This window comes from Olea europaea, chromosome 11 (genome assembly GCF_002742605.1).
Source record: "Olea europaea var. sylvestris chromosome 11, O_europaea_v1, whole genome shotgun sequence".
NCBI lineage: Eukaryota > Viridiplantae > Streptophyta > Magnoliopsida > Lamiales > Oleaceae > Olea > Olea europaea.
In genome coordinates, this window is record NC_036247.1 from 35,802,778 (window position 1) to 35,822,473 (window position 19,696).

Sequence of the window (19,696 nt, forward strand, 5' to 3'; positions counted from 1 at the left end):
AAAGAGAAAATGGAAGAGAATTTCGGTCTACTCACAGGCTTCACTCCCGACCGTCGCCGAATTTTCGCTTCGCCTTATTCAGGTTTGATGCACCTCTCTCCATCTTTCAGCACAAATCCGCAGCTTTTTCAAAAATTTTGTTTGTGGTTGTCCCCTGTTATTCAATTCTTGAATTGCGTAGGATACGAGTGAATTTGCTGATCAAATACTTCGACCTGAAAGAATTATTCGTGAACCCAAATGCGATTCCCTTCTGTTATATAATAATGGTATGATACGTGCTAATGGAGTGCAATTAAGATCCGTGAAAGTTTTTCATTTTTATGTCTGTAATTTGTTTGTGGCTGTTCTCCGGACACGTTTTATGATGGAGATTTTCGATTCCGTGTGTCCGGAAATTATTTCTGAAACTGGGTTGAGAAGCTACGAGTTCAATTTCAACAATGCTCGTGAAAATGTTGTTACTGATTTTTAGTTTCAGAGGGAATTGATTAAGTGAAAGAATATTTTCAACTTGGTGCTTATAATTGCAATAGAAAAAAATAAATCAATGTTATTGTTATTGATATTGGATTATGAAACTATGCACTTATGGGGATTAAACCCCTATTTATTTGTTTGAATGCAGAATTTGAAGACTTAATAAATGATTAAAATTTTTGGTTGTATTGGAGTTGCCTTGGTGTGTGGTGGAAATTTGCTGAGCTTTAGAATTGTAAATTGTCATCTAGAATCAATTCAAGTAATGAAGGAACCTCTCCTAGTAGTATAGTTCACTTAGGTATTCGTTTCCTGTACTTGTGAGGTAAAAATACATGACTAATAGAAGTCAATCTATGATTAAACCTTGAAGAGCTCCTTCTTTTCATTGATGTAGCTTTCTCATGTTATGCAGTCAGTGGAGCTAGTTTACTAACATAATACCACTTGCTGCTATTTGTAATCAGTAGAATGCGGTCAACTGAATCTGTGCATGTTTCCAAGTGTAAAAAGAAAAATGTCGTAATTAAATTATCAGAAAAAGAACCTGAAGAAGGTTCAGAAGAGGAAATAGATGATGAAGTGAAAGAAGTTTCAGAGGACGAATTAGATGAGGATCCTGAAGATGATCAAGACGAGGAGGAAGTATCAGAGGAAGAGTTAGATGAGGATCCTGAAGAAGATCCAGCAGAAGAATTATATGAGGAATCTGATGAAGATGCAACGAGCAGTAGCATTGACAGTAAGGAACCTGAAAGTGATTGCAAAGAGGAATTGAATGATGAAACCAAGTCAAGTTTGAAATCTGTAACTTCATCAGTATTGTGCGTCAATAATGATGTAGCTAAACCAATTGAGGATCAAAATCTGTTTTCCTCTGAAGCAAATGTTTCTAATCCGTATTCAGTGAGCAATGCTCCTGAAACACAGGACCCTGGTGGAAGTTCTGGCAGAAAATGGCGTAGTCGGTGGTGTCCGGTACAAGAAAAACAAACTGATCAGAGTGATGGAACTAGTAAAAAAAGGAAAACAAGGTGGGATGATTCTCCGTTGCTTGGCACATTTAAGCTACCAGACTTCATGTATTCCTTAGAGCATGAGATGGATCCGAAGACAATTAGCTTGAAGATGCAACTTATGGAGATAAACAGCAAGCTGCAAAGTTCAGAGATACATGATAACAGGCCTGCAGAAGAAAGATCTCCTTCTCCCGAACCTGAATACAATAACCTTGGCATGAGAATAAATACTCGTGAAGCGAGACTCAGGAAAAAACTTAGAGCCCAACAGAAACATATTATATCAAAATTAGCTAAAACTGGCTTAAATTTTAGAGCTCCTGCCAAGCTCGTTGAGAAAATTTATGTTCCGGTGAAAGAGAATCCAGATTATAACTTTATTGGTCTTATTATTGGTCCAAGGGGAAATACACAAAAGGAAATGGAAAAGAAAACTGGAGCAAAGATTCGTTTAAGAGGTAAAGGCTCCATGAATAAGAAGCCTGATCCACCAGATGATGAAGACTTGCACGTTCTTGTGGAGGCTGATAATCAACAATCACTGGATGCTGCTGTGGAAATGGTTAAGAAATTGCTGGTTCCTGTGGCTGATGAGATGAACAATCACAAGAGAGCGCAATTGCAAGAGCTTGCAAAACTGAGAGGAATTGCAGTTCCAGAATTGAGAGGAACGTGTGAAGATAAGAATATATGCAATTTGTGCAAGGAACAAGGGCACCAACAATATGCTTGCCCTCGTCGAGAATCAACTTTTAAGGCCATGGTTTGTGATATTTGTGGAAGCTTTAGCCATCTATCGTCTGAATGTAGCTTGTCTATGGCATCTCAGATGTGCCTGCCTCTGCAAGGCTCTTATGGAGTTGGGATTGGGTCTAATGGGAAATCAAGCAAACAGATGGATGATGCAGATCTCTATGTTGGATACTTACCCCAGACAGTCGATGATAATCGGTTGAAGGAGCTGTTTTCGCCCTTTGGGAAAATTGTACAAACAAGGGTGATTAAAGATCGAACTACTGGTTTAAGCAAAGGATATGGTTTTGTTAAATTTGAAAATCCTGTGGATGCCAATGCAGCAGTGTTACACATGAATGGATACAAAATGGAAGGCAAGATGTTGGCAGTAAGAGTAGCCGGGCAGAAACCTGTTCTAGGACCCTCGCATCTGGGCAATCATCCAATTCACTCTGTTCCACCAGCAGTTCGACCCAATATTTCAGGCCAGACGTCTTGCTTTTTTGGCCCATCTGTTTTTATGCTTCCAGAAGCTCAAGCCTCCATTTTAAAAAACCAAAGCTCGTATTTTCCTTCTTCCTTGGTCCACTTTGGGCATTACAATAACTTTCCAATTACTGAGTTCTCGAGCATTCCTCCAAGATCAGAGTCTAATATTGCTGACTCAAGGATGGCAGGCACCTTCTTTTCAACTTCTGAATTTCATAGCCAAATCATGAGTTCAAACTTGCCTTCCAATTCATTCTCACGGTTTCCTGCGCTCACCTTCTCTTCAACTCCTGAATTTCCTAGCAAAATCATGAGTTCAAACTTGGCCCCCAATTCGTTGTCACAATTTCCTGGTGCCTCTGTTTCAAATAACCCAAGCTTGTATTTTTCTTCATCGTCGGTCCACTTTGGGCATTTCAATAACCTCCGAAGGCCCGAGATATTGAGCATTGCTCCAAGTTCAGAGACTAATACTCCTGACACAAGGATGGCAGGCACCTTTTCTTCAACTTCAGAATTTCCTAGCCAAATCACAAACTCGAGCTCAGACCCCAATTCATTGTCCTGGTTTCCTGGCGATCCAGATTACCGGGGTTCGCAGTTCAAGTCATACTTCAGCCTCTAACAATGAACCAAACATGCAATTCTCTGTCAGCGTCTCACTTCCTCTGAGAGGGTATTAAGTTCTAAAATTCAGATTGATAGGTGCAAGGTATAAAACTTATGTTCGAACAAATGTATTCTGCAGGTATCCTATTTCATGTTACTACCGATATTACATGTAACAGAGAACTTTACCCACATATTCTATTTAAAGTTTGCATTGAAAAGGAACAGCTTATATTGGCTGATGGTTATTTTGTACTTCTATCATCAATAGGAACCACTTCTGATTAATTTCCTTCGTCTTCCCTCGTCTCTACTTTCATAGGCCTTGAACTACGGGAATTTGGTTTCTTTGTTTGAACTCTTCTTTTCTTGAATTCCAGTATCCTTTCAGGTCAACCACTGAGAGAAAAAGGAGAAGCAAATATGATCAAGGTCAAGAGGATGCTTACTTTTTGTCAGGAATTTGCAATGGGAGTTCTCTAACATATAAATGGAATCAAAATATACAATTCCCTACAATTTATAAAAGAAGAGAGTTCATTACTGCTCATAAGGCGTCATGCTTACATCATTTTTCTCATTTAAAATTTTTTTTTTACCTCATGCGAAGTGTCTTTTTCTTTTCCATTTGTGCACCCTACCTTCTATATCTCATTATTTACTCCATTCTCCACTTATCCTCTCATTTATACATCGCAGGCTTCGATGTAGAGAAGAAAATGGCTAAAACACCATGATTTCTTGTATATTTGTGGATTTATGATAAATTTTCCTTATTTTTGTGTGTGGAATTCTAAACGGATGAACCCAAAGTTTTTGAGGAACCAGAGGCATGCAAGGAAGTACAACAAGAGGAGCGGTGAATTTGCTGAGGAAGAGTAGACTTAAATTTGCAAATGTGATTCGCTTCCATGTAATTTTTACCCCTGGCTTTTGCTCTTCTTATTTTAATATTTTCATATGCTTCTTATTCTCTTAAAGGTATTTTTTGTACTTTGGTCTTTATTTTTCTATTAAACATTCGATGCATTGCTTGTAAGTCGCCGATTGAGCCATTGAATTGTATAATTGTTGTTATTGAGCCCTGATTTATTAGTATTATTACTTTATTTTGGGTTGCTGACAAAAAGGATTTTTGGAAGAACTTGGGAGAAAATCTGTCATTTTCAAATCTTGATAGTTTTGTGATATTTATTTATTTGTGTGGAAATGCTTCTACTTTTCGAATTAAACGATACATATTTAAGGACTTTCACTTTGTTTTAGGAAAATCGATTTATTTATGATGAATTAACTGGTAGGTTTATGTTGTAGGAAGTGGAGAGAGATCTCACATAGCCGTGGTGAAGAAAGGAAATGTATAATAGTGATTGCAGAGAATGGTATGTAGGGGGTTTCTAGGAGTGCTTATTGAAGCTCCTGAACTTCTTGTTAACATTTGTGGGTTTGGCACTCGTTGGTTATGGTATTTAACTCTTTGTTGAGTACAAAAAATGCAGCATCTTCTAGTGATGATAGTGATTATTGAAGCTCCTGAACTTCTTCTTAACACTTGTGGTCTGGCACTTGTTGGTTATGGTATTTAACTCTTTCTGGAGTACAAAAATGCAGCATCTTCTGGTCATGATGTCCCCATTGCACCTTCAGGTGGTGTATGCAGCTTGGCTGCCCGATGCTCATGGCTGTGTCTTTAGCTGATAGCATTTTCGATAAACTCCCCAACACTTGGTATAGTCATGCTCATGGCTGTGTCTTTAGCTGATAGCATTTTCGATAAACTCCCCAACACTTGGTATAGTCATCCATTTAGCTCTGTCTTCAGTTATTGATAATTTTGACGCGTTTGCAATTTTAAATTAGTGTGCATGCTCATACTTCATTACATCCGACCTATAACTTGTGTTAATTTTTTAAAGCTTAGCCGTACATGCTCCTACTTCATTACATCCAACATATAACTTTTCGAGTTTTTTATCCCCTTCTTCAGTGGGGGGGTGTTCCCTGTCTAATGTACTATGGCTGCTAATTTTGGTCTGATTTGGCTTGTGATATCATGCTGATTTTTTAATAATTCTGATATGATATGTGGCCATTTAGTTTTGTTAATTATCAACTCCGGTTCCTCCACATTGATGTTAAGTACTATTCTTGAAGACACAGAATGACTAAAATCTATGAGTAAGGCCATAAATTCAATTGCTCAAATAGAAGTTCTATGTTGCTACTTTAGCTCCCTTGATTATTAATTATTACACTTACAATAGAGTGAAAATTTATTGTTTTTTCATTAAGGGTCTGTTTGATTGTAAAGATAGAATTTGGATGGAAAGAAAACGAATTACAGGAAATTGAATTACCTAGAAATTGTTTTCCTGGGAATTGTAAATTATTGTATTTGATTGGTATAATTTTTCACGTGGAAAATGTTGAAATAAAAGTATTTTTTGGTGTTCGTTTGATTTTGTTTTACATGAAAATTGTCAATTAAAGGGATAGAATTTACTGGTATTGAGAATAAAATTTGTTTCCATTGATAAAAAAAAAAAAAAAAATTCATCTTTCTTTTGGTGTCCATTTAGTTTTGTTTTACATAAAAATTGTCAATTAAAGGGAAATATTTTTTTACAATAATTTTAAAATTTATTTCCATTGTTAAAAAAAAGGGAAAACGTCAACAGTAACTGGGAAAATCAATTCCCGCCAAAGCAAGAAAAGTGCAGCTCCCAAGAAATCCAAAAATTTCTATTCCATGGAAAATAAACCCCTATCAAACACACCAAAGTTGGAAAATGCCACCCAAATTCTATTTTCCATGGAAATGTTTTGCCAATCAAACGGTGCCTAAAGGTCAAATGATGTGTTTACATAATAAAATTTCCAAAGTGGCAATTTTGCACATATTTGATGATTGACTCAGTCATCTGCAATTTTTCAGCCAGTTAGCATGAAATAAGACATCTTATTCAAATGAAGCCTAACATTTTTTTGTTTCCCACTAAAACACATTAAAGAGTTTTATGGTCCATAGCCATATCTCTTATAGTTGACTACCGGTAACATTCTTAAAATACATTATCGTGATTGAAAACTTTCTTCCAGTGCTAGAATTTAGATTTCCTCTATAGTTTCAAATGACTTTATTTACTCTCCAAATGCAATTATTGACCAGACAATAATGTATATAGTTTGTTATTACTCACCATGATGCTTTTTCATTTATCTCCTTCAAATCTAGCAATGACACCAGTCCTCAAAATGATTGGATAGGAGCATGGTGGCATAGTAGCTTGATTGGTATCTCTGGTAAGGTAACTGTATTCTGTCATTTTTTATATTTTGTTTTTTTTTTTGTGCAACATATTTATTTTACTTCTGCATTCCGTACATATTTGAATACCATTAGCTGTTTGGTGGGCCATATCACAACAGTAAATATTCTGTCGAAAGTCCAAAACCAATTTGAGGAACTTCTTGATTCATTTTATATGGAATATAAATCAACTGAATTTGTCTCGATAAATCTCTATATTTGAAGCGATTTCTAGTTTTTTTAGATTGTGAGTCATATTATGTTGCTTTCTTTATATGGTGAAGATGTTTTCAGCCTAAAAAAACTTATTATTTCCTTTTCCTCTTGTTCTTCGGCTGCAACCGGCTTTGCTTCTTGTATCCATCCAAGCTACATACATGTTCTCTTACATTTAATGTCTCTGCCCTTGTTTGGCAGGTGTTCAAATTATAAAATACTTTTGGTGAAACTACTATTCCTCTACATATTTTGTAGGAGCTAATCAAATTATAAACAATTCCTGACCATTCTTTTAGTCTCCATTTAGTTGGGTTCTGTGCTTCAAACTTTGATAGCTTCTTCAGTAATTTTTTCATAGTTTCGACATCCTAATCAATGTTTTTTGGAACAATTGTCTACGGTATGATTTGTGATATAAACGCTTGAATCAATCAGGTTTAGAGGAGAAAGATAGCTTATATGCTTGAAACAGTCAAAAGGGAACATATTATTTGGATTTTCGAAGGTCTTTGAGAACCATGGATCAAATTCAGCAAGTTTTCTTTGCAGCTAATGAAGCAATTTATTTGACATGTAGACTTAATGAAAAACAAAAATGAAAAAGCTGGCAAATCGGATACTGTTTATTATTAGCTTTTGTATTCTCTATAGTGAATAATTTTTGTTTGTTGTTCTTTTTTCGTCTAAGGCTAGACCATAGAATTGAATCGACAGTGCTTTATCCCCTTCTTCTGAATGAAATCTTCCTCTGAATTTCAATTGAATCGGCGATACTTCATGTTGTTCTATATTTACATCACTTCAATTGAATTTCTTTTGCAACTCATGCTTTCATGTCCTGTGGCTTTACACGGTAAGCTAATTAATGTTGCTATACCTGTAACTACAAATGGTGTGCCACAATCAGGTAAGATATCATAAACTCCAAGTATAATTCAATTGTAACAAAAAATAAAAAATAAAATGGACTGTATCATATCATTCTTAAACTCAACTCTCAATACACCACTTTTACAAATCAACTGTCTCTCATTGGAGTACTCAAAGTTAGCAGGTAAAGTGGTATGTAACACCTATGTAGTAGGTCACAAAGGGCTTGCTTTACGAGATTTCATCACTGCTGGTCCATGTAAAAATTTTAGTGTGGACTCTGTGCTTCTATTTGATCAAAGTCGATTTTACAATTACTTATATGTCCCATTTCTATATTTTTTCCTCTATTTGTCTCCAGGCTTAAGACTAATTTTGATGTCATTGATTTGTTTCTTTTCTCCATTTTTACGTGCCATAGCCATTTCGTCTCTTTACTGCATTCCACACACAACCGTCCATATTCTGCAGCCGTTACCGTATCTCTTTATTTCTTCTGCTAGGTTTTCTTTCCAATTCCTAATTTCATTGATGGATCTCACAAAGAAACCTAAGGTCGACAAGAATGGCGTCGCCTATTCTGTACCCAGCAACTTAAATGTTACTACAGCCGTCGCATCCACACCAATTTCAGCAGCACCAGCAGCAATCATATGTGGGCGACGACTTTTCGCGAATAAATCCATTGTTTGTTTTCTCTATGATTGATTTTGTTGGTTTGTATTCTTCATCGTGAATGATTTTTGTTATTTTTTTTTCTTTTTTTGGATGAACAAACCCTAGAATGGATTTTTCTTCCTTTTTTTACCACGATTAATAAAATTATGAGATAATATCGTTTCTTGCTTTTATTTGATCTAGGGATCTGGTTCCTTTTATTTGATTTATTCGAACTGCTAAATGATCCTTTAAACATACCAAACCCCTTATTTCTGTTCCATTTCCTTTTTATCTAATTTTTGTTGCTTTGACTATATAACAACAGAGTTTGTTGTGAAACACTTTTGATCGGCATGAATTCGTGTGATATGATGTAAAACAAGTACGTTGTTCACATCTCTGTTCTTTGCTCATTTGTATTTGATTAGTATGTTCTTGAAGTCTTGATAACATGGATGGACACACTAACTTATTTGCAGGTTATTCAGTTTGTGACACGAAGCAGCATGTATGTTCTCTCGACTTGAGTTATAAGCCTTCACATTCTATTTCTATCAATACTTGATTTGCCTGGCCTGTGCTCTCTGAATCTATTTAGCCTGTATGTTGATACACTACTACACTGGTGACTGGTTTTGCGGATGAAAACTCACAGCAAACTCGGCAAACACAAGTATATGAAAAAAGAAGATCTATATTCCCCGACAGAAAATAGAAATACAATAAAATGTAAAGGAAAACTGTAGCAAGTGCTACTGTTCTTTAAAGGAATTCAACAGTAAAGGAATGGAAATGATGAACGAGTAGTTTGGACTTTCGAGAGGTCCTGTGCTCTCCTATGCGTCTCACCCAATTTCTGCATGACTTTTCTCTTTCCTCTGGCTCTCTTTTATAGATCCCCTTTCATAACCACTTTGCTAACGACCTTAGAGCCTCCCATGTGCTGGTTGAGTATCTTTGATTTGTTTTTCCTTCTCTGCCCTTATGGTTTTCTTGCGTCTGTATGTTAACTGAATAGGTGGCTTATCAATACTCCCCCCATGAAACTCACCTTGTCCTCAAGGTGAAACTCCGGGAACTGTTGCTGTAGTAGGTCGTAAGGCTCCCAAGTTGCCTCTAACGGAGGTAATCCCTTCCACTGTATTAACACATCAATGCCTCTGATATTACTTCATGTTCCTGGCCGAACTCCCAGCACCATTTCAGGTTCAACTAACATCTCCAAACCTTCAGTCAAGTGTGTCGGAATGTCTAGGACAACTTGGGGTTCCCTTTCCACCCTCCTTGACTGAGACACATGAAAGATTGGGTGTATGTTGCAAGATGGGGGTAGTGACAGTTTATACGCCATAGCTGCCACCTTACGTTTAACTGCATATGGCCCATAATACCTTGGGGCTAGTTTCTCATTCGGCCGCGAAGACAGGGATTTGCGGCAATAAGGACGTATTTTAAGATAAACCCAATCTCCCACACTAAACTGGACATCCCTCCTCTTGGAATCCGCGGTTCGTTTCATGTGTGACTGAGCTCTCTGTAGTTGACTTCGTAATTCATCTAACATGTGATCTCTTTCCAGTAATTGTTGTTCCACCATAGACACCAGCGTTGAGCCCTTTTCAAACCTCAGTAACAGAGGAGATTCGCGCCCATATAATGCTTGAAAGGGAGTCAACTTGGAAGCCGTATGGTAGGAAGTTTTGTACCACAACTCTGCCCAAGGTAGCCAAACTGCCCATGATCTTGGTTGGGATGAAGCAAAATAGCGTAGATATGTTTCCAAGGTGCGGTTCACCACTTCTGACTGCCCATCTGATTGAGGGTGATAAGCCCATCTGATTGAGGGTGATAAGCTGTACTTCGACAAAGTTTCGTGCCTTGTAAACGGAATAATTCTTCCCAAAACTTGCTCATGAAGATCGTGTCTCGGTCACATACAATGGAGCAGGGGATCCCACGGAGGCGAACAACCTCTTTCACAAAAATCCCAGCAATAGTAGCCGCCGAGAAGGGGTGTTTCAGAGCTACAAAGTGTGCGTACTTGCTTAATCTGTCCACTACTACCAAAATGGAGTCCCAGTTTCTAGACTTTGGTAACCCTTCCAGGAAATCCATGGAAATATCTTTCCATACCTGATTTGGAATGGCTAGGGGCTGCAATAAACCACTTGGAGACAGGGCCATATATTTATTTTGTTGGTAGGTCGACCAATTTTTGATGTAACGGTTGATGTCCTTCTTCATCCCTACCCAATAGACGTTAGAGGCAATTCTCTTATATGTTTTTAACATCCCGGAGTGGCCCCTATGCTACTATCATGGCCAAGGAGAAGGATACTTTCTCAACTTCGTGATTATTCCTTGTAACTCCTCATCAGCAGCTACCTCCTTTGCCAATTGCTCCAACTGAACCATCTTAGGAATAGACATAGCAAGTAAAGTCGGCTGGTGATTATTGAGAGAGAGAGCGCTAGCTGCCTTATTTTCCAGACCTGGTCTATATTGGATTTCGAACCAGTACCCCATCAGCTTCATAAGCCACTTTTGATAATCTGGGTATACCACCCTCTATTCCATCAAAAATTTCAAACTTTTTTGATCAGTTCGTATGATGAAATGGTGGCCCATCAGGTAGGGTCTCCATTTCTGCACCGCAAGCACGATGGCCATTAGCTCCCGCTCATATACTGATTTCCCTTGGCTTCTCGGATTAAGAGCATGACTAAAGAAAGCTATAGGTCGTCTTTCTTGCATAAGGACGGCCCCCAATCCATATCCTGAAGCATCCATTTCGACGACAAACGGCTTCTGAAAATTAGGTAGTGCCAGGACAGGAAGTGAAGTCATTTTCTCTTTGAGCTGCACAAACGCCTGTTCAACAATTTCATCCCAATAGAAATTATTCTTTTTAAGCCTCTCGGTTAGAGGCCATGCTATCTTTCCATAATCTCGCACAAATCTTCTGTAGTACCCTGTAAGGCCAAGAAACCCCCTTAGTTCGCGAAGGGACCTCGGGCTCGGCCAATCCACCATTGCTTTAATTTTCTCACAGTCTGCTGCCACACCGTGCTGAGAAATAACATGCCCTAAGTACTCCACTTCGCCTTGTCCGAATATACACTTCTTCCCATTCAGGTACAATCGGTTTTCTGCCAATACTTTCAAAACCTACCTCAAATGCCCCTTATGCTCAGTCATATTCTTGCTATCTATCAATATATCATAAAAAAAGACGAGTACTGACCTCCTTAACTGTCCCTTGAAAATTTCATTCATCAAGGCTTGGAAAGTGGCGGGCGCATTAGTTAAACCAAAAGGCATAACCAAAAATTCGTAATGCCCCTCGTGGGTTCTAAAAGCTGTCTTGGGAATGTCCTCAGGTGTCACACAAATTTGGTGATATCCTGCCTTCAAATCTAGCTTAGAGAATACTGTGGCCCCATGCAACTCATCCAGCAGCTCCTCAATCACTGGGATGAGAAACTTGTCCAGCACTGTCACTTTATTCAATGCCCTATAGTCTACACAAAATCGCCAACCTCCATATTTCTTTTTCACCAGTAATATCGGACTCGAGAACGGATTGGTGCTTGGTCTGATTATTCCAGCTGCTAGCATTTCTCGCAGCAACTTTTCAATCTCTTTTTTTTTTTGGCTATAAGGATATCGATAGGGTCTAATGCTGACTGGAGTAGTGCCTGGTTGCAACACAATCGCATGATCCCTTTCCCGATTAGGGGGAAGCCCACACGGTTCCTGGAGGACTCTTTTATAATCCTCCAATACCTCTTCTAATTCTCCGGGTACCTTCAGTCTAACTTCACATAACTCGACAGAAATGCTCCCCAATTCCAGTAATATGCCTTCTCCGTTTTCTCGGAATGCCTTTATCATTGATTTTAATCCCACCAATGTTTTGCTTAGGCTGGGATCTCCCTGTAATGTCACTGTGTTTTCCCCTGCCTGAAATCTCATAATCAACTCATTCCAGTCCACTGTCATTTTGCCCAAGGTCGACAGCCACTTCATTCCCAGAATTACGTCCGAACTACCGAGCTCCAGGGGTAGGAAGTCTTCGATTATTTCCAGATTCTGTATGGAGAGGACTACTCCCTTGCACATGTCTGCCCCTTGTACGGCGAAACTCGTACCCATGATGACTCCATAGCCCGAAGTTTCGACTCTCTGCAATTGTAGTTTCTGGACCAATTCAGCCGATATAAAATTGTGTGTAGCTCCACAATCCACCAATACCACCACCTCCTGCCCTCGAATGACCCCTTTTACCTTCATCGTGCGAGGAGGAGTCAATCCCACGACCGAATTGATAGAGAGTTCCACCGTCTCCCCCATTGGAACGGTCCGGTCAGCTGGATCGATCCCTCGTAGACTGCCATCTCTCTCTTCCGCTATCTCCACCATTTCATCCTCATAAATAATCATTACTTGGAGCTCTTTATTCTTACACTGATGGCCAATCTTGTATTTTTCATTGCATCTGAAACACAGTCCCTTCTCCTTTTTTTCTTGCAATTTGGCCTCAGTCAACCACTTAAAAGCTGGGGCCGAAGCTTTTCCATTGGCCGGCGGTCTTGAACCTGGGGATCCGGCCCTGAGAACACTGTTCATGGGAGAGTTTGGGGGCGACGAGGTCGCCTGGTAGCTTCGGGGAGGGTTCATATGGCCTGGAGACGGATTCTGGGCAACGGGATTGGAATTAAAACGTTGGGCCTGATTAAAATGACTTTGGTGGGCCGAAACATTGGAAATCCTTACTCCTTCACAAAATGCCCCTCTAGCAACGCATCAGAAATCTCGGTCAAAGGGGCGGCCAGCAACTCGAATTGCTGGCGGTATTCCCTCACTGTACCCTCCTGCCGGAGGGCCAAAAATTTCTCCTCGCCGGTTCCTCCTTGTGTGGAGCGGAAGCGATCCAGCAGCAACCCTTTTAATTCTTCCCAGTTCTTTAACCTTCTTCTCCTCAGTTGCCATTGATACCATGATAACGCTTCTCCTTCAAAACAGATGGCTGCCGCCTCTAACTTCTCCACTTCCGAGATCTGGGTCAGGCTGAAATACCTCTCCGCCTTGAAGACCCATCCCTCTGGATTTTCCCCTTCGAACACAGGAATTTCCAGCCATTTGTTTCGGTATTCCAGGCGCCATTGTCCCCCACAACCTTCCTTAATTCCGATTTCGCTTGTTGGTGCGATAGTTGAATTCATGGTCATCTCCGAAGGGGACCCTTCTTCTGGTGCCTTCTTCTTCCGACCCCTCTCCTGATCTTCCCAACGGTTCATGACAAATTGGAATTGCTCCATCATTAGTGCCATGTTTTTCTCTATGCTTTGTACCTTATGGAATTCAATTTTCATCGAATCCAATCCCACCTGCAGCGCCTCCATTCGCTCCTCCATATTTCTCTGGTAGTTGTCTACCTTTTCCTCTAATACCCCCACACGATCAGTCAACGTCATCCCCAGGTGAATGCTCTGATACCACTTGATACACTACTACACTGGTGACTGGTTTTGCGGATGAAAACTCACAGCAAACTCGGCAAACACAAGTATATGAAAAAAGAAGATTTATATTCCACGACGGAAAATAGAAATACAATAAAATGTAAAGGAAAACTGTAACAAGTGTTACTGCTCTTTAAAGGAATTCAACACTAAAGGAATGGAAATAATGAACGAGTAGTTTGGACTTTCGAGAGGTCCAGTGCTCTCCTATGCGTCCCCCCCAATTTCTGCATGACTTTTCTCTTTCCTCTGGCTCTCTTTTATAGATCCCCTTTCATAATCACTTTGCTAACGACCTTAGAGCCTCCCATGTGCTGGTTGAGTATCTTTGATTTGTTTTTCCTTTTCTGCCCTTATGGTTTTCTTGCGTCTGCTGTATGTTAACTGAATAGGTGGCTTATCATATGTTTTGTTGTTTTCTCGGTCCTTAAAAAACATCTATCAATACTTGTTTTGCCTGACATACATCTCTGTTCTTTGTCATTTATGTTTTGCTATTCTCTTTGCTTTGTTCAAACGTGCTATAGCATTGAGAAAATAATGTGTAGACAGTAGATGTACATGTTTTTTCAACATGTGATTTGATGATGTCACACTTTTGACCATATTAGCTTGTGGCCTATGATTAGTAAGCTCTTTGCCTTGTAGCTTTGATGTTGTGACCCTATTTCTCTTTCTCAAATTGTCATAAATCCATTTGTTTGATCTTTTGTTATTTCCTTTCAACATGGTAGAAAGTGCTCTGCTTTATATTGTCAGCGACTCCTGTGCTTTATGTGGGATGAGTACATTGTCAATTGATATATTACATGATTTATGTTTATGGTTTAAAGACATACAGACATTTATCTCTTACGTAGGCACGGATGAGTTCGGGCATATGTGTATTGACATATTAAAAGAAAACAAAGTTAACAATTCTGGTGTGAGGTTTAATCCTTGTGCAAGGACTGCACTGTGCATTTGTTACTCTCATAGCTGATGGTGAGCGTGAATTCATGTTCTTCTGTAGTCCTAGCGTTGACATGTTTCTTTGTGAGTCAGATGTTGACATAGACCTTATTAAGTGAGCTTTCAGTTGCCCACTATATTTAAAGATCGAGCGGAAGATGTGCTAATATTACTTTGATCACGTTATTTATTTAATGCTGGCAAGCATCTTTTGTTACAGTTCAATTAGTTGGATTGAAGAACCATGTAGGCCTACACAGCTTGCTACAATGGCCATTCCGAACAAGTCTGGTAGCATACTCTCTTATGACCCAAATCTGAGATTGCCCTTGTGGCCTACAGAAGAAGCTACTCGAAAGGAGATAATGAACAATGGCCCCAGGCAGACATTATCAACGTACATTTTTTATCATAGGCAACCCTTCTATGAAGTTCTGAAGTATTCTGGATAATGATTAATTTTGTTCACTTTCCTCACCAGAAGATATTCTGCTCACACTCATAATTAATTGGGAGTGTATAATCTGACAGATGAGAGGAGATAACATTCCTCACCATAAGATCTTCTGCTCAGGATGAAACCTATTGCGGCAATATCAACCCTATAGGTATTGTTATACCTCTGATAGTGTCGTAACTGAATATTCTACGTGATACGGGGAAAACCGACCGATTGGGAAATACGTCTAATTGGGCTCAGTAATAAATTGGTTGGGTTCATTCTTTTCCAACTTATCTCACAAATTGACATTGATCTATTTTTCATGTATCACTCCTGCTAAATTGTAAAATTCCATAAAACTTTGTTGTGATTTTTTTTAATATTAACAAAAGAGGAAAAAATTCCATCTTACTGCAACTCATCTTGAGCAAAATCGTTTACCTGAAAGAATAAAAATGAAAAAAAGATCTATGACTTGCTTAAATAGTTGGAAAATGTGTACTCTGCTTCCCCTCAAACATTCATCAGTGTTTCATAATTAGGAATCATATTATTTTATCTAAATTTTGCAATTTCTGTATTTTTTTAAAATTATTTTTTCCTTTCAATTTTCAACTTTGGGTTGGCTTGAGCATGGAATGTTGATAACTTGGGTACTAATGAGTTTGGATAATATTTGCGCTCTGATCTGGTATCGTGTGGAGAAGTAATAAACTGGCATGCTATCAATCCTTGACAGTTGTTTTTCTATCAATACTCTGATTACAAGTTAAGTAACGTTTTAGATTTCCTTATCTCACTATATGTTGATCCCTAATACTCTACAATGGTTATATCTCAATTGGAACTCTTTCAAGCCAGCATTACTACTACTATTACTACTAGAATTGATACCCTTGAATTTTTATTCAATTCCTTGGCATTTCTGAAATGTTGACAACAGTTTGTTAAACCTTGTTAACTACACTATACTTGAAATTATCTGGTCAGTTGTTTTGTGCAAAAGCATGATAATCAAATGCATCATTTTGTTATTAAATGTGCGATGTATTGTTTGAAGCAACAGATGAGAAGCATACTCAAAGAAATAATGATAGCATTTTCTTTGCATTGCTGGTGTAAGGAGCTATTATGATAAGGGAAAAAGAGTTGCTGAAACTTTGATGTTTGATTATCGTAGGCAGCACGGAATTGGTAAAAATCCCTTTCTTTTGCTATAAATCATATAGTTGTTATTGGTTTTTGACATCCGATTCTGCAATTGTGTCAAAAATATTGAAAACATATGATGCATTTCTTACAAGTTGAAATGATAACTCCACAACAGAAATACGTTTTGCATGGATCTTCAACGCCTATGGACCCTGCATGAATATTGATGTTGGTCTAGTTGTCAGCAATTTTATAGCTTAAGCGATTTGGTATTATTTTATTGTCACGCTATTATCATCTGCATACCTTTGATCTCAATTGTTGGCCCTTTGTTATTTCCAGAGTCAAAGCCCACTTCTGAGAACATTGCAATTTGTGACCAAATAAAACGAGAGTTCACCTTCTCAATTCTCACACTATTGCCTTTTTGCACATGCATGCGGTGATGAGCCTTTTGACTGTCCGCTTGCTTGGAACACAAACAAGAAGCTTTTGTTACATCTCTGACATGGTACAAAAGAGTATTATATCATTTTGGTAATTGAACCCTATAATACATGTTACTATCTTTGGCGGTCTTACTCTTATTTCTTTTACATGTGAAGGTCGATGGTCTAATTCTACTAATGGAAGGCAAAAAAAGTACCAGGCCAATCAACATTGGCAATACAGGCTATTAACAAAAAATATAGTTCTAAAATGCTAAAATCAAGTTCATTATATCTCTTTGAGTATAAAGCTTATGTTGCTTGTTAGTTTCCTGGGAAAGGTAAAGTGTACTGTGTTTTCCTCGGAGCCAGTCGTGCCTCACATATTCATGAATTGGGCTTTCAATAGTACGATCTTTGGGCATATGTCCTCAATTTCGCTTTGGGAGATAGAGATTACCATCACCTGTGCAGCGAACCAAGCTTACCACTCAAAAAAGTCCTCTGTAATGAAAGGAATGACTAAATGCCAAAGGGTGATCCCCCCTTTCCATTGAAGAGCACGAACACGAAAGTCTCATGAACTTCTTATTGGGACAGTAGCTTCAATGGCTCGATGTAAAGACGGTTTGGCTGTTCTTTTCTATTGAAAGGGTATAGAAAATCTAGGATCCTGCTTTTGGTTTGGAAACAAATAATGTTAGGATAACTGGCTCATGGTTATACTAAAAGGCAAATTTATAACGTTTTGAGTTTGTTGAGACTGAAGGAGGCAATTTCCAAAATTGTGCATCGATACAAATTTCTTTTCCTCTCTCTCTTGTTCTTTTTCAAGTATGACATGGAACAAAATGGTTTGTGGCTGTAAAGATGGTTAACCCAAAAGTGAAAATCATTACGGTGAAGAATATTCTAGATGATCCTTTCCAGAGAAAACCTGATATAACCAAAGGCAAAGGAGTGTCTTGGCTAGGAACCAAATGTCAAGTTGCATGATGGCCTTCCCCTTCCGCAAGAGGGATGGAATCCGGATGAAGTGATTTACTCTGTAAATCTTATTTAATGTTAATGACTTTGCTGATTTACCCTTATTTAATTATCAACAACTAGTAGTAAATTACTGTTGGAAATAGTAAAGAAATTGAATGATTTAATTTTCAAGTAGGTATCTTTACATTTGTATAATTTCAAGATTAAGTGGAGGAAATTGATTATAATGTTTTTTTGAACTGCAACTGTCATCATTCTTTTTACAGATTTCTTAGTCCTTCAAAAAATAAATAAATAAAATAAAATAAAAATTCTTAAATTATAACAGGAATTGGGCAAAGCACGATTCTCCACTAGTAATTTAAAAAATTCATTTATCCTACTGTTAGAGCCTTAGACATGGAAATAAGAACTGATTATCGTGGTAAATGTTATTAGATCACATCTTTTAAAGTGATATTTTTTAGGCTATTTTCATTTTCATTTTTATTTTTATTTTTATTTTTTGGTGATGTAATGTACGTCGATTTTGAATAATACTGTGTATTACAGGTGTTAATGAAAGAAAACATGTCGCACAGAAATCGAGAGAGTCAATTTTGAGTTGAAGTTCTATTGATCGTACAACTGTACAATACGGCGGGATCATATTTTGAACTGGATTATCGTAATAAAACATCATGAGATCGTCTTTTGAAGTGATAAATGTTTAAGGCGATGGTCAAATTTATACTTCCATTTTCCATTTTTTTCCTTATAATACAACGATTTTCTATTTCAAATTATATTACATATTACACGTTTATAAAAGCAATCAAGTGGCACATATAGTAATAAAGTTAATTTTAAGTTAAACTTCTATTGATCATAAGTTGTGTAACACGATGGAATTAAAATCAATCTATGTGGATCATCGTGTATCATTGGTTCAACCATTTTTTCACCTAGCACTTGTTTGATAATGAATTTTAAGAAGTGGTTTTTTGAAATATGTTTTCTTGTGAATGTGGGATTAATATGCAAGAAAAGGTTGTAAAATTAAAGTATAAGCAACATGGGGTATATACAATCATTTTTATTAGACTTTAAAAGATTAATTAGTGCAACAAGATAAGTATTAGATGTACATATACTTGATTGATTATATAAATATATAATTATTTTAGAATTTCGTTCGATTATATAATTTTTAAAGAAGAAGACATCTTTGATTCCACCTTATGATAATAATGATATGGAATGATCCACATATTCAAGACCGTATATGTTCCAAATAGATTTTTAATTTTTTTTTTCCATTTTCTCTTAAATTCTCAAAAGGCCAATGATTTTTTATTTCATTTTTTTTAAAGGAAAAGAAAAGAAAAGAAAATGGAATAGCTTTATTTCCAAATGGGAAAATATCTGATGGGTAATTATATTACCACTACAAAATTTAATAACTACACCACATTATAATCACACCACAAATAAAATATATTTTTAATAAATACACCACAATAAATTTATAATTATACTCCTAATTTAATAAAAACTAAAATAAAAATACAGTAACATTGTGGTGTACTTATCATTCTAACATTAATTCTCATTTTCCTCATCCTCTTCAACCCTTCCTTTAATCCACTCATTAATCTCCCATGCCCCACCCCACCTTTAACGTCTCCCACTTCCTCTTCCCCAAATCCACTTCGCTTAGCGAACCACATATTTTCCAACACCCCTCTAATTTGTTAAGGGTGTTTTGGATGCTATAGTGGAGAAAGAGAAACGGGCATCGGAAGATATTCAGGTCTCAAAATTGGATGTGGGAAAAG

The 19,696-nt window shown here is 37.6% G+C and overlaps 1 protein-coding gene across 1 annotated transcript; it reads left to right on the forward strand.

Annotated features, from left to right (window-relative positions):
* Positions 1-18,047, forward strand: LOC111404229 (splicing factor-like protein 1). The gene is made up of 9 exons (XM_023033017.1): positions 1-82; positions 948-4,245; positions 4,647-5,124; positions 6,568-8,899; positions 14,777-15,264; positions 15,349-15,475; positions 16,376-16,503; positions 16,804-16,972; positions 17,067-18,047. Exon 2 carries the CDS (start codon positions 952-954, stop codon positions 3,346-3,348), a length of 2,397 nt encoding a protein of 798 aa, XP_022888785.1. The 5' UTR covers positions 1-82; positions 948-951; the 3' UTR covers positions 3,349-4,245; positions 4,647-5,124; positions 6,568-8,899; positions 14,777-15,264; positions 15,349-15,475; positions 16,376-16,503; positions 16,804-16,972; positions 17,067-18,047.
* The last annotated feature ends 1,649 nt before the right edge of the window (positions 18,048-19,696 follow it).